The 13,792-nt window shown below is 39.7% G+C and overlaps 1 protein-coding gene across 7 annotated transcripts in view; it reads right to left on the bottom strand.

Moving 5' to 3' along the window:
- The window catches only part of TEK (TEK receptor tyrosine kinase), a 127,199-nt gene extending 113,639 nt beyond the window's left edge, over positions 1-13,560 (bottom strand). For 3 of the 7 annotated variants that reach the window (XR_011649413.1, XR_009186816.2, XM_004447449.5), the window contains exon 1: positions 12,967-13,198. Coding sequence is in view for 4 of the 7 variants with exons in the window: in XM_004447449.5 (XP_004447506.2) it covers positions 12,967-13,018 (52 nt within the window). In the remaining 3 variants the exon portion in view is untranslated. Of the gene's footprint in view, positions 1-12,966 lie in introns of all 7 variants that reach the window. The other 4 variants (XR_011649412.1, XM_004447448.5, XM_023588569.3 and 1 more) reach the window with 4 other exon arrangements.
- Between the last annotated feature and the right edge of the window lie 232 nt (positions 13,561-13,792).

The raw sequence follows: 13,792 nt of genomic DNA, 5'->3' as shown, positions 1-13,792 counted from the left end.
TGGCAAGAATATGCTTTTGTTTGATTCCAGAAGCAGCTGGCAGAATTCATGTATTACTCATGTTGGAATCACACTTTGCTGATGGCTGATGTACTCTAGAGTCACTCAGTGGTTGGCGCTGTGTCCAGGCCCATTAGGAGATTACTACAGACCTCTGGATGTGTCTGAGCTTTTGCAGCTGTTGTGTTTCTGGCTCCAATTCCACACCTCTTGGCAGATGATTTGTGTGAGAAGTACTGTTGACTCTGGGTGTGAGATCCACAGGGCAGAGATGGCTGGGAGGGTGAGGCAGCACAAAGCAACCCCATGCTCCCAAGATCCTGAGCCTGTGACCATTAAACACAGACAAGAAAAAGAAAGGAACTCATAAATGAGTGATTTAGAGCCTTTTCAGAAAGTCACTCCTTCCATTCCTTCGGCTGCTGGAGAATGGACTAGTGCTAGGTCAATTTGTGAAGTCAACCCTAACCTTCCCATCGCTTGGATGGTGATGTTTAGATGGATAATAACAGTAACAATACTGTCTTACATTTACTTAGTGCTTTCTAAGTTTGGGCATTATTCTAAAAGATTTACATGAATTAGCTCTTTTAAATGTCCAAATAAACCCATGACATAGGTACTATCTGGATGTACATTTTACAGATGAGAAAGCTGAAGCCAAGTCATATCACAGCATAAAACTAGTCGTAATTATAGTAGATTAAATTGTTAGCCATAAACTTGCTATAGCCTCCTAATGGGCAAAGTGTACTTTGCAGACCTTGACTTCGGGCGTGGCCACATGACTTCAGCCAAAGGCCTGTGGGTAAGAACGACACCATTCTATTTCTGAGCTAGGCCCTAAGAAGCCTCACTTGTTTATCTGTTTTACGTAGCTCTCTTGCACTTCTGCTATCATGAAAACAGCATGAATATGCTGGTTGAAGAAGGATGAGATAAATATAGAGCAGAGTCAACCAAGATACCTTACATACCTGCAGCAAGAAGCAGAACTACCCCAGCTACTGCAACCTGAAACAGAACCTCAGCTGTGCCAAGCATGGATCAGCCAAACCTTAGATGACTCAAAGAAATGTGAGCAATAATAAATGATTGCTGTTTTAGTCACTGAATTTTAGGGGTAGTTTGTCACACAGCAATAGCTAGCCAATACAATGGTAAAGCTGGAATACAAATCTAGTGAGTCTAATTGCATAGCACATGCATTAAATGCTAATTTGCATTGCCTTCCACACTCTACTAAAGTGAAGAAGCTCAGCCTCTAATGAGCTGAGCGAACTTAAGCAAAGTGCTGTATCCTCTGGGCTTCAGTTTCAGCACCTGTAAAATGTGCAGATTGTACCAAATCAGCCTTTCTTAGGGTGTATAACATTAACTTCACATGACAGAGGAAAAGAAATTCTATAATTCCCTTGGAGTTAGTATTCTGTGAAGACACTTTGGAAACACTGGGCTAGATAATCTTTTAAGTCTTCAACAGTTCTAATATTCTATTATTCTAGGTAACGGTTAGTGTGTAACTCCTTCAAGAAAACATCTACCCCCATTATAATAACTTTACAATGGTAAAATAATTTCCTAATTCAGTTAATTTGGGGTCCAAGTCTAGGGAAAGATAGAGTATCTCTGATGAAAGAAGTCTTTCCCTACTTCCTTCAAACTCTGGCATATGCCCTTCTTTTACCAGCTAACCTTCCTAAGTAAGCTTACAGAAAGACATGGAAACAGGCAATTGTCAGAATATGGGATATCCCTCAGAAAGGAATCTATATTTACCTGCTTGACTTCCTCACCTCAATCTAAGCCCTGCCTATCCACTGTTTTTGCAACAGCCCCTAATTTCCAAACTCTCCAGCCTCTCTCCATACCCAGCTCCTGTCTCTGTAGATTTTGACATGGTGAAACTCCCTCATGCCTTGGCTTGTCTCCTTGAGGGCCCTCAGTTTCTTCTCCTACCCAGACCACACTCTGGTGTAGGTATTCCCAGAACTACCCTCACTGTCCTCTTCCTATCCTCCATACAGGCTTGGGAAATATCACAAAGCTCCATCCTACATCCTAACAACTCCCATTAGTGCCTCTGTCACTGCCCACTCAGTCAATCCCAAATCAAATTACCTTCTTTCCAACCTGTCTTCCTAGCTTGCTCCTCCCCACGCCTACTTCTTCCTGCATTGTCACCTAGAGTACAGGCACACAGAAACACTGCACAAATGGTTCTTAAACAATTTTATTCCGCATTTTCCATGCTTTTCCCCCTGAAGAGAATGCCTCTAGTCTTCACTTGCACCCCTGATTTTTACCACTGAAAAATCCTACTCAAGATTCTCAATTATCACCCTCTTGACGAGACCCCTGTTCTGTATCAGGATTACTCATTCCAGCTTCCATTCCCCCAACATTCATTGTCTGCATTCTTTAGAGCAGGGCTTCACACCCTACCAGAACACAAGCCTCTTAAGGGCAGGTCTCTCTCCTGTAATTCCAAGGCCTAGCAGATTTCCAGTACATAGAAAGGGTTTAGTAAATGTAGGTTTGATTGAATGAATATAATTTTCCTGTACATTCCCCTACTGGTGGGCATTGCCTGCTGGTTCACTGGCCCTTTTTTGAGGGATGTCCAGCATGTACAAGGGGTAAACCAGGTCTTATCTGTAATTTTATTTCCACTCTTCAGGTTTCCTGGAAGAAGCAAGATTAGAGTCCAAGACAGTCCCTTAAGACAGGTCAGTCACCATGAGACTGTTTCACTTTGTTCACATTTACTAGGATAGTATTAATTACATGCCCAAATTATTTTTCTGTTATTTATTTGGACACACACATATACTTAGCTCTAAAAAGGATTAGGGACAGGTTTAAAGTGGCTAACTCATTCATTCAGATCAAACTACATTCATTCACGCATCATTTTCATGATTTCTGCTGAATCCACATGCTACCTATACAGTTTTTCAATTATCCTATTAACCATTTTATTTAAATTATCTATTTTATTTAGTCTATTAATCAAGACTATTCATTTAATAATAAAATTAATATGATATGTATATACCACAAAATATATACATAAATAATATAATTTAAAAATTATCCAAGCACCACATAAAATCATCTTGAGGGCCAGCAATAGTATCTATAATACATAAGGAAGCACTGGGCCAGAACATTTCATCTAATACAGAGCCATTTTTTTTTTCTTTTTTTCTATTTTTTTTATTGATTTTGTAATAATATTACACTAAAAATATATATGTGAGGTCCCATTCAACACCAACCCAGTACCCCCCCTGCTGTGGTTTTTAATTGTTGCCACTATGAGTATATCCAAACATTACCATAGAGAGCCATTTATTAAAGCACTTCTCTGCCAGCCAGTATACTAAGTCTAGTGCTGAGAATATTGAAAGGCCAAACAAAACTCATGGCCTAGTGGATAATACTAACAAGTAAACTGTTTTAATATACTATACATTAATAGGTAATTTAATATACTAAGTACTATGACAGAGGCAAGAAAAGCATGTCTGTATCCCAAACCTCCGGGGTACCAATGCAAATCCTTCTCATCCTACTTCTTCTTCCAGTTGCTTCTGCAGAGGCCAGTTCTCAACAGGCCTCTACCAGCTTTGTTCAGATATAGTCTCATAGTAGCCCACCCAGAGCCCACGGGTATACATCTCATTTCCTTCTCTAGGACTAACTCTGGCACCACAGTTTGAGATTCCTACAGTAATCTGCTAGGTTCTCATATCTACACAACTCTTGATCAAAGGAGGAAGATGGTGATGGATGAATATCTCCCCTTTTCTTCTTTAGGTGAACAGTTCTGAGTCTCATTTCATAAGGATCCTTGGAAGGTCTGGAGCACCAACCATCAGTAGCATTGGCCAACTTAATAATGCATCTTTTTACAGTTCCATTCCCCTAGTCCCTCACTTTTGTTTCCTGGGACCACTTCTTTAAAAAACTACCTGCCCATAACCTTGTGCTTAGGCTTTGTTTTGGGGGGAATCCAGGCTAAGGTAGCATCCTAACCCATGCAAGGAGGTTAAGGGAACATCTGAGATAAATCTCCTAGCAAGGATGAGTCTGGCAGGTTAAGAAGAGAATGTGAAGCACGCATTTTGGGAAGAGGGAACAGCACACAAAATGGCATGGAGGCTTGAATGTGTATATTTAGAAACTGCAAGGAGTCTGGTATGACTGAAGTATGTCACATGAAGAACTGAGAATCACAAAAGCATGGAAAGGTAGACAAAGCCTGGCTCCTGAAAAGCTGCTGACTACAACCAACCAGCACTATTATCCTACCCTTTGATTCTGTAGTGGTAGTAGTGAATAGTAAAATAAGTGGGTGCTTAAATCAACCCCAGAAGATTAGAGGGTCCTTTCCAGATGTGAAGGGTGATGGATACAAAAAGAGATCAAACCTGAGAGGAGAAGGAATTAGAGTAAAAGTCCTGAGAAAATGTATAGAGTTGGGAAGCAGATGTGACTCAAGTGATTAGGCTCCCGTCTATCATATGGGAGGTCCCGGGTTCAGTTCCCTGGGCTTCCTGGTGAAGGTGAACTGGCCATGCAGAGAGCTGGCCCATGTGGAGAGCTGGCGCAAGACGATGATGCAACGAAAAAGAGACACAGAAGAAAGACAATGAAAGACACAACAAACCAGGGAGCTGAGGTGGCTCAAGCGATTGAGTGACTCTCCCATATCAGAAGGTCCCAGGATGGGTTCCCGGTGCATCCTAAATAGAAGATAAGAATATAAGCAGACATAAAAGAACATGTAGTGAAAGGACACAGAGAGCAGACAGCGAGTGCAAGCAGCAAGGGGGAGGGGGATAAATAAATAAAAGAAATCTTTAAAAAATATATGAGCACAGTTATTTTCACATACCCATACATACACATACACCCACACACACACTCTCCAGGATGGGTCCAAAAATCCAGTATTGAACTTGGTCAATGGTGAGGCAGATTCCACTTGGAATCATTTGGGATAAATGAGTCAGGGATATTTAGATGCCAAATCATTGCAAGGCTTCTGTTCAAGCTAAGACCAGAGAGGAGAGAAAATTGGGAGCTGGCAGGTGAAAAGCAGGGAGTACCATTTTGCCAGCCAGTTGAGCTGCAGGAAAGGAATTCCCCCATCTGGTAGTCCAGACCCTTAGCAAAAGCCCCAGAACCCCCAGGTCTAAATTCTTCTCTCCTTGCACCTGGCATGAGGCAAGGCTTAGTACTACCAATGTTGGGTTTCACCAGGGAAGCCAGGGAGCTCCATCTGGCATAGAATGAGTTGCCTACCCTCATGGATGGAGATGCACTTCAAAAGGACATAAGGAGGCATAAGAGGCTGCAAGTTTGTTTAAAAGCAAGCAATTAAGAACTTCTGATATTGAATGCTCCTCATATACTGATACTATACTCAGTAGTATCTCTTTAAATATCTTCCCCCAAACCATATGATAAAAGTACCATTATCTGCCTCATTTTCCAAGAACCAGATGGAGGTTACCAAGAAACACTAGTTAGAACACAGACAAGTGAAATGTTTGAAAGAGCCCAGGATTTTGGTTGTGGTCATCCTCAGGTTAACTCTTTTCTCCAGGCTTAAGGTGTCCTCAACAAAGAAAGAAAACATTTTTCTCTTAAAGTCTTCATAAATTCCCAGAAAAAAAGGTCTACCTGGCCTGCTGGGTCATGTGCCCTCCATCTAAACCAAATGCTGTTGTCAGGTGGACGGGACACTCTTGTAGATCATGCCTCCATCCCTAAGGCTTGGAAGCAGGGCCCAGTGATTGGCGGTACCATTGAAGGAAAGCATGGCAACCCTTAAAAAGTAGAGATATCAGGCAGTCCAAAATAATGGATGTCCACTACATTTTGCCCTTGGGCAAGTCATTTAACCTTTCTGAACCTTGGTTTCCTTGTCTATTAAAAAAGACGAATAAAAGTACCTATTCTGCAAGATTGTTGTGATACATTAAAAATCATATTAAATACTTGGCACATAGAGGCAGTCTATAGAAGTTGTGTTTGTTATTACTAGTACTATTCTTGTTTTTAGTGGTTGTTTTTGACACAGAGACTGGAATTTGAAGCCCATCCCAGATTCCCAGATGTCTAAAGCACTCCTGTCCCCAGGGTGGAGTCCCCTTTGGCTCTGCAGCCAGACGTCTTGCACAACCCAGGCCCTCTGTGCCAAGGTTAAGCTGGTTCACCATCTGATGGCTGCAGAGAAGTGAGTGCCTCCCCAGCCCCAGCAATGTCAATACTGCCTTCCTGACTCCGCCTATTGTATCTGGAGGAAAGTGGCCGAGCATTGTCTTCCAGTGCTCCCCCCAGGAAGCATGATATCACCCTCTAACAAAAGCGGGAAAGCTGACAGATCTGCTGAGATGGGTGTGACCACCACACACACCTCACTGGTCAAGTCCTGGGCAAGGGGTGGAGACAAGCAGAGGGCAAACAGCAGCCGTCCAGGATGCCCCTCGACCCACTGCCCGACTGGCTCCTTTGTCTTTAAACTTTCTCCCTCTCTTTGTCGTACCCACATCATGTTAGACATGAAACCACCAGCAGTGGGGATGCACTCCCTCTAAGCAGATGTGTTTACGGGACACTGACCATCTGGCAGATCTACATCTCCACACCTGTGCCTGCGGCCTTTGGGAAGGAACATAGGGAGAAAGATTGTCAGATTCCTGAAAGGATAAAGGATGCCGTGGGGGGTGGGGTTTAAAGGAAAGCAGGCCTACCTCAGTCTGAAAAACATTCTGCACTTGTGAATTAAGTAATAAAGTCTGGCCAGCCTGGTGGGAAATGGGTTAACAGTTCCAATTTCCAGAAATAAGGGAGGCAACTTTAGACATTCCTTATCCTGAAGGCTGGGAACACTGCCAGCTGATCCTCAGACATCCCCTCCACCTCTAGTTCTGTAACCAATGCCCAGTGCAGCTGGATCACTAAAACAATGTACCTGCAGGAGGGTGCCCCCAGCTAGACACAGTGGCTGGTACCCTCCTGCCTCCATCTTACTGCTTCCTTTTGTAAACTCTCTTCCTTCTTAGCTACCACAACACCAATGATCTCAAATCCCAGGAAAGGAATCTGATTGGCTTTGCTTCTCCTACCAATTCTCTGGTTGCTTCTTCATAGAACTCTTGGCTATCTCCTCTTTCTCTTCCCTTTAATCTTGCTATATGCAGGAATCTTTCTCTTCCCTATACCCTCTACCTGAGGGACTTACCGTAAACCAAAGAATTCAATGTCTCAATCCCTGGCCCAAACCCCTTCTTTAGAGCTTCAAGTCCAGAGATTCAAATTTTTCAAAACTTCTCCCCTTACATAGACATCAAAATGCACAAAATAAATATTTGTTGTATTCCAGCCCATCCCCAACCAATTCCTTCTGCCATGTTTTTCAGCGCAGTGTTATTCTCCTTCTGCTCTCTCAGCCTATCACATGTTACCAATCACCAACTTCTGCAGTTTTACCTTCTAAACCTCTCTCAGGCTCCTTCTCTCCCCCATTGCCTTCTTGCCTGGAATGTGAGGAATCCAAGTTGGTCCCAGCATACAGTCTCTGTCATGATAATCTATTCTCCATACTATTAGAGTGAATTTTAGTAAACACAAATCAGGTATGATAAAACAAACACCCTGCTAAATTTCAACATATGTAGAATGAGGTATAAACCACTTAAAATATCCAAGATCCTTCCAGATCTAACCTGAATCTTAATTTTCCAGCCTCCATCCTATGATCCAACTTTACTCAACTTTCTTAGCTTACTCAAGCTTGCCCTGCTATTTCATCTCCCCCTTCTTTAGGTTGCTCCCTCTAATGGGAAGCGCTTTCTCCCCTTTTTCTTTTATCTCCTTGGTTTTAAAAACACTCGGTTCTGAATTCTCATAACTACAATTGGTCATGATTTTTTCACTATTTTCATGACTATATATAGGATATATATATAGGAGTTCTTGCAAAGTGAGAAAAATCTAACCTACAGATTGTTTTCAAATGTCATTAATTTTTACTTAAAGTTACAATTAATGGAGTTGATTTATATGGCCTTCAACATTTAATTAAATATTTGGTTTAATTTAGATTTGTCAGTTTCATTTTATAACATTGAGGCCAATAAAAATTTTCGTAGCCTTTGAAAAATTCAAACTTTGTATATACCTCATTATTTCATTTATCATGACTTCTTACAATTCATTTATCTATGTTCATCTTTCCCACTAAAATGTAAGCTTATCAAAGAGAAAAAATGACTTCTTTTTTGTATTATCAGTATTCAGTACAGTACTTGGCTAAAAGTAAGCCTGCAGTAAGTCTTCATTGACTGAAAGAAGAGTAAATGAATAAATGAATGAATGAGTGGCAGTCATTTAATGATGCCATACACATCTGTTGAAAGAAAAGCATGGATATGTCATAGGTAGTATCTAATGTTCAATATGTAAGATTAAATAAAAAAGGCCAGGTTAAATCTACTTTCATAAGTGTATATTTTATTGCTGGTTTTTAGTTTTGTGTTTTGTAGCTAGGAAAAGAGAGAGACTTTCTTTTAACTTTATTTACATCAAATATTTAACATAAGCCAATGTCTTACTTGCAATGCATATGAAATTTATTATTTTTATTTCAATGTGACTGAAACCCTTTCAACTGTAGAGTAACAAAGGTTTCTACATAAAGCATTAAACTCCATTTAATAAAGATTACTGAACATTAAATACATGCACTGTGGAAAATAGAGGAGAAATATTATGTCATCAAAGAGTTTAAAGGTGAATCAGACTAAATCTATGTTTTCAAAGCTCAAAGCCACAGCCTGCATGGTGAGGGAACTCCGAGTTAGAGAAAGAATGTCGTGAGAAAGAGTTGGTCCAGACAAGTTGAATTAAAATGTATTTGCAGAGTGGGATTTGGAATGATGGAGAATGTCATTTCAAAATGGATGGAACAGAATGACCAACAGCTTAAAAGAAAGAATGAGTAGATTTTGGAGATGATCCTGGTTGAAATAGAAAGGTCAAGAGCAGGGATGAATGGAATAGTGAGGGGAGGCACTGGATGGTTAAGACTATTCTGAGTTGTTGAACAGGGAGTGGTTAGCACAGAATTTGAGGGATTGGATTATGTTAAGGACCTGTATGTGTGGAGAGTGGACTCCTTCTCTGAGTAGTAAATGGTTCCCCTACATCCTGGAAGAGATTAGAACAGTTTTGAACTGGCCAGTAGCCCTCACAGCAAAACTTTTATGAACTGTTCTTCTTTTACAAAGTGTTAAGAATATGGTGATACTTGGGAAAATTACAATTAATGTAATTTATGTATGCTACTTAACAGTAATATTGCAATATTTTGCAGCAATGGCACAGAAGATACATCAATTCTAAGAGACAACTATGGGGTTATAAGGGGGTATGGCATTTTTCTTTATGGAGTAATGAAAATGTCCTAAAATTGACTGAAGTAATGACAATACACCTCTGTGATGAAAATGAGAGCCACCGAGTGTACACTTTGAATGGATTGTACAAAACATGGGGCTGTATAACACAGAGAATCCAGTGGTGGAAGATGCACTGTGGTTAAAAGGACAAATATGAGAATGTTTTCTCACAAACTACACAAATACATGTTAGTCAAAAAGAATGTTAATAATTGGGTGGGTTGGGGGAAAATACCCCAAATGTAAGATACTGGCTATAGTAAGTAGTAATAATTTGAAGATGCCCTTTCATAGTTTGTAACAATTGTTTCACAACAATGCAAGATGTTGGTGAGGTGATGTATGGGAATCCTATATGATGATATTCGTGTTTGTTTTTTATGTTCACAACTTTATATGCTTTTTGTTTATGTAAGTTCATGTATGAATGATATACTCCAATAAAATTATTTTTAAAATGGCTCAACTTCATCTCTTTTCTCCTGACTAAATATTCCCATATGACATCGTTTCTAAAGCACTTACTTTCCTGCTTGGCTATTATGTTTGCTGATTTTTCATTGTCCCCAGTGTTTGATGGATATGCCCAGAAGAGAACAGTGAAGTGAGGTAATTATCATTTTTCATTTGGACCTTATACTTCGACTAATGCAACTTGTTACAGTATATGCATTGCTTTTTCAGCAAGCAGAGCATGTGCTGGATCCCACAAAGTTTGTGTGTGACCCAAACCTGCCTCTGATTCCAGCGTCTAGACCTTTGCTTTTTTTTTTTTTTTTTTTTTTTGAGGTACCAGGGCCAGGTATTGAACCCCAGACCTTGTATGTGGGAAGTTGGCATTCAACAACAGAGCCACATTGGCTCCCCTCTGTGGATTTTTCACTTGTTTGCTTATTGTTTGTTTCTTTTTTTTTTTTTTTTTTAGGAGGCACTGGGAACCAATCTGGGACCTTTCATGTGGAAAACAGGCATTCAATCACTTGAGTCACATCTGCCCCTTAGACCTTCACTCGATTACTCCAACTTGACACTAGCCATCCAAGACCAGTCTTAATGAGGAGGTTCCACCTGGGGACACTTCCCTGACCTTATAATCACATATCCTCTGCCACCCAGACAAATTCCTGCTATCTCTGTATCTAAGTTGCCATTTAAAATGCCAAATGAGACAGTAAAGAGAGAAGTAGGCATGCCATTGGAGACTTCCCATGGGATCAGCACTGATCATATAGTACATACTATAATTAAGCAAAAAGAGCAATTTCTTTTGTTCTGTTTTTCTGTATCTACACCTCATTGACTAGAACAGCCTGTTTGGTGATGATGGGGGAGTAAGGAAAAGCTAGTATTTTTTTTTAAACTTATTTGTAAGCTGAAAATTAGCAGTGATTCTCAGTTGGGAGGAGAATGTACCAAAATCCAGAAGATTTAGAGTAGAGTTTCTGACAACTGCATACTACCTCCAACTCTCCAACAGGTCAGCATTTCTGATATTCAGAACCATCTTTATTGAGGCAAATGAGGTATTCCCCCCCCGCCCCCCCCAGTTTTATTGGTTCAGAAAAAAAGGATGAGCTTCAAACAACCAAACCAGAGAAATCATCCTGTAAGCCATAAGCCCCGTGCTCCATTAGTGTTGTCTATCAGGGGAATTTGGCTTGAAGAATGGGCTCCTATGGCAATAGCATGACTAAATTGGATTCATGCTGCAACCACCAAACCTTGGACATTCATGTTCTTGGTGGCTTAGACCAGGAATTTAAGTTACAATTCAGCAGAGGAGACATCCCAGAAACCTCACTAGTGTCACTTTTCCCTTTTAACAAGAGTGTGATCCCCATCTCCAAGGGCCTCTGCCTCTGAGATCAATGCTGTGCTTTCAGGTCTAGACACTGGAGCAATTAGTTTGCCCACATAATTTTTTTGTTTGATTTCGTCACAGCTCTTCTAAGCCTATATAGCAAAGTACTGTAACTTTAGAAAAAGTGAATTAAAACAATGGTGTGTGCATGTATTCTTAACTTAAAATGTATCAAGGCAACTATCTCCTGGACTTTACATAGCTATAATCCCTAACATGGAATCAGTTTCAAATTTCATGTCACTGATAAACATAGCACACACATATAAAGCAAACCAGAAAAGGAATGATGATAATTAAAGGTGCATATTACTGTAGAAATTAACATTATTTTACACAAATATAAGCAACTCACATAAATATTGAAACTTTCTCAGATCAGTTTTCATTTTCAGCAATTTGTGTTACAAATTTAGATTTTTACATTATTAAATCTGCAATATAATTGGCTGTTGAAAGCAAACCAAAAAGCCATAAAACAAATTACTTTTCATGCAATTCCGTTTTTACTGAAATGTTTCTGTAATTTTATACATATTTAATAATGAAATATTTCAAACATGTAGAAAACGCAAAAATAATATAGTAGACACCTACGTGTCTTTGGATTAAACTCTATTACTTAGTAAAGCATAGTCTAAGCCATTTAATTCAGCACATTTTCCCAAATTTATTTCCACTGTCAATTCAATTTTCACTACAATTATTCAAATGCTTTCAAGCTGAAGGGTTTGAAAACAATTACAACGTACATATGATTTGCACACAGGTTTTGATTCTACTTTCGGTCTGTGTCACATAGGGTAAGTGAGCTACAGAGGTATGCTGAGATATAGAGATTTTGAGCAATATACACACTAAATCCATAAATAGTCAGACCACCTATTCCTTAACTCCATAAGAGGTTTCAATATTCTCCTAAGTCTGATGATCTTGGCAACAGCTTAAACTTTTACTTCCTCGGGCTAATATAGACTTTACAAATTATTATATACTAAATATTTTAAAAAATAAAACAAAAATTGCATAGCCATAATATTCTAACCCCAATTATAAGAAAAAGCAAAGAGCCTAGAATTTGCCTGTTTTAATAAAATAAGACTCAGATTCAAAATTATTACAGAAAAGCATTTTTGTTCTCATGCAACAATGGCAATCTAAACATTGCCTTATCTGTATTGCCAGCTCCATATGACCCTCATAATTCTTAGCATGAATTTGTTTTTTAAAAAATTACTGAAAATTTTCTATGAAGCAGGTAAATCCAGATTTCTTCTTCCTCTTTTTTTTTTTTTTTTTTTTTGGTAATAAGGAAACATTCCAGAATGAAGAACAGAAAATAATGCACCATAGTAAGCGAGTCTCTTCAAGTAACTCAGTGTTCATAGAGCGTGTGGAAACTCAGGGGACAATTATCCAGAAGGGACACTCTAGAAAAATAGTTCATGCCCCAGAGACTTTTCATTTCAATCCTTACATATATGAAAAGGAGACTCAGAGAGAAACAGTGTCTATACCACAGCCATTCCTTGCTAACCAGCACTTGGAGTTGATGAGAAAGCCCAGAAGTCACTAACCTTGTTTTAAAATTTTTAAATAAAAATTAAAAGTTAAAAAGCCAAATCTTACCAGAAAGAAGCAAACTCACTCCACAGAGAAGTAAGCCGGCTAAAGAGTCCATGGTTCCCCAAATCTCTCCATCCAGTTTCCACAGCTATGCATGAGGTCACAAGGATCCTTTCAAAAACCCAGAGGTTTGTGACTTTCCACTTGCATGTTCTTGTTTACAAGTTAGAGGCAAGAAGGAACAGCACAGAAGCAGGCTGTAACCGTCTCATTTCTGTCTGAGCACAGGGAGTTTAAGTTCCTTTTTCCTGTTTCCTTTGTAGATTAGGATGGGAAAGGCTGTATCTTAAAGGCATTTGGTATCAGCAGGACTGGGGGCATGGCAAGTCCTATCCATCTTGCAATTCATCAAAACACTTATCTGTTGCTGTTTCTTCTGCTGCTGTTTGCTGCTGTTGTAGGGGTAGAGGAATTTTAGTTGGAAATGTGGGTCCTGGTCAGCATTTTCAGAAACAATAGGGGTATCCTCTCATAGGCGGGAAACTGAAAATAACAAGCCCTCCACCTATGTATGGTATGCGATGATCATCAGCCCTTCTCAAACCACAAACAGCTCTCTGGTCCAATAGGGATCCCTGACAGAAGGGGCTTTTGGGTGTGGGGTGCAGTTTTTGCTTTTGTTTTCTCATTTCAAACCACGTGGCTTGAATTAGGAAAGGATGACAGAACAACCTGAGAGACAATTAATTTAGGTAATCACAGGTGAGGTCAATGTTCAATGTAGCCACATGGAACCAGAGTCAAAAACCATCAGCCTGTTTTCTTTTATACAGATGGTTCATTTGTTGGCCAAATGCCTAGAGATAGCCATACTACTCACTATATCCTT

This window comes from Dasypus novemcinctus, chromosome 8 (genome assembly GCF_030445035.2).
Source record: "Dasypus novemcinctus isolate mDasNov1 chromosome 8, mDasNov1.1.hap2, whole genome shotgun sequence".
Classification (NCBI taxonomy): Eukaryota; Metazoa; Chordata; class Mammalia; order Cingulata; family Dasypodidae; genus Dasypus; species Dasypus novemcinctus.
This window is presented reverse-complemented; position numbering and strand designations above follow the sequence as displayed.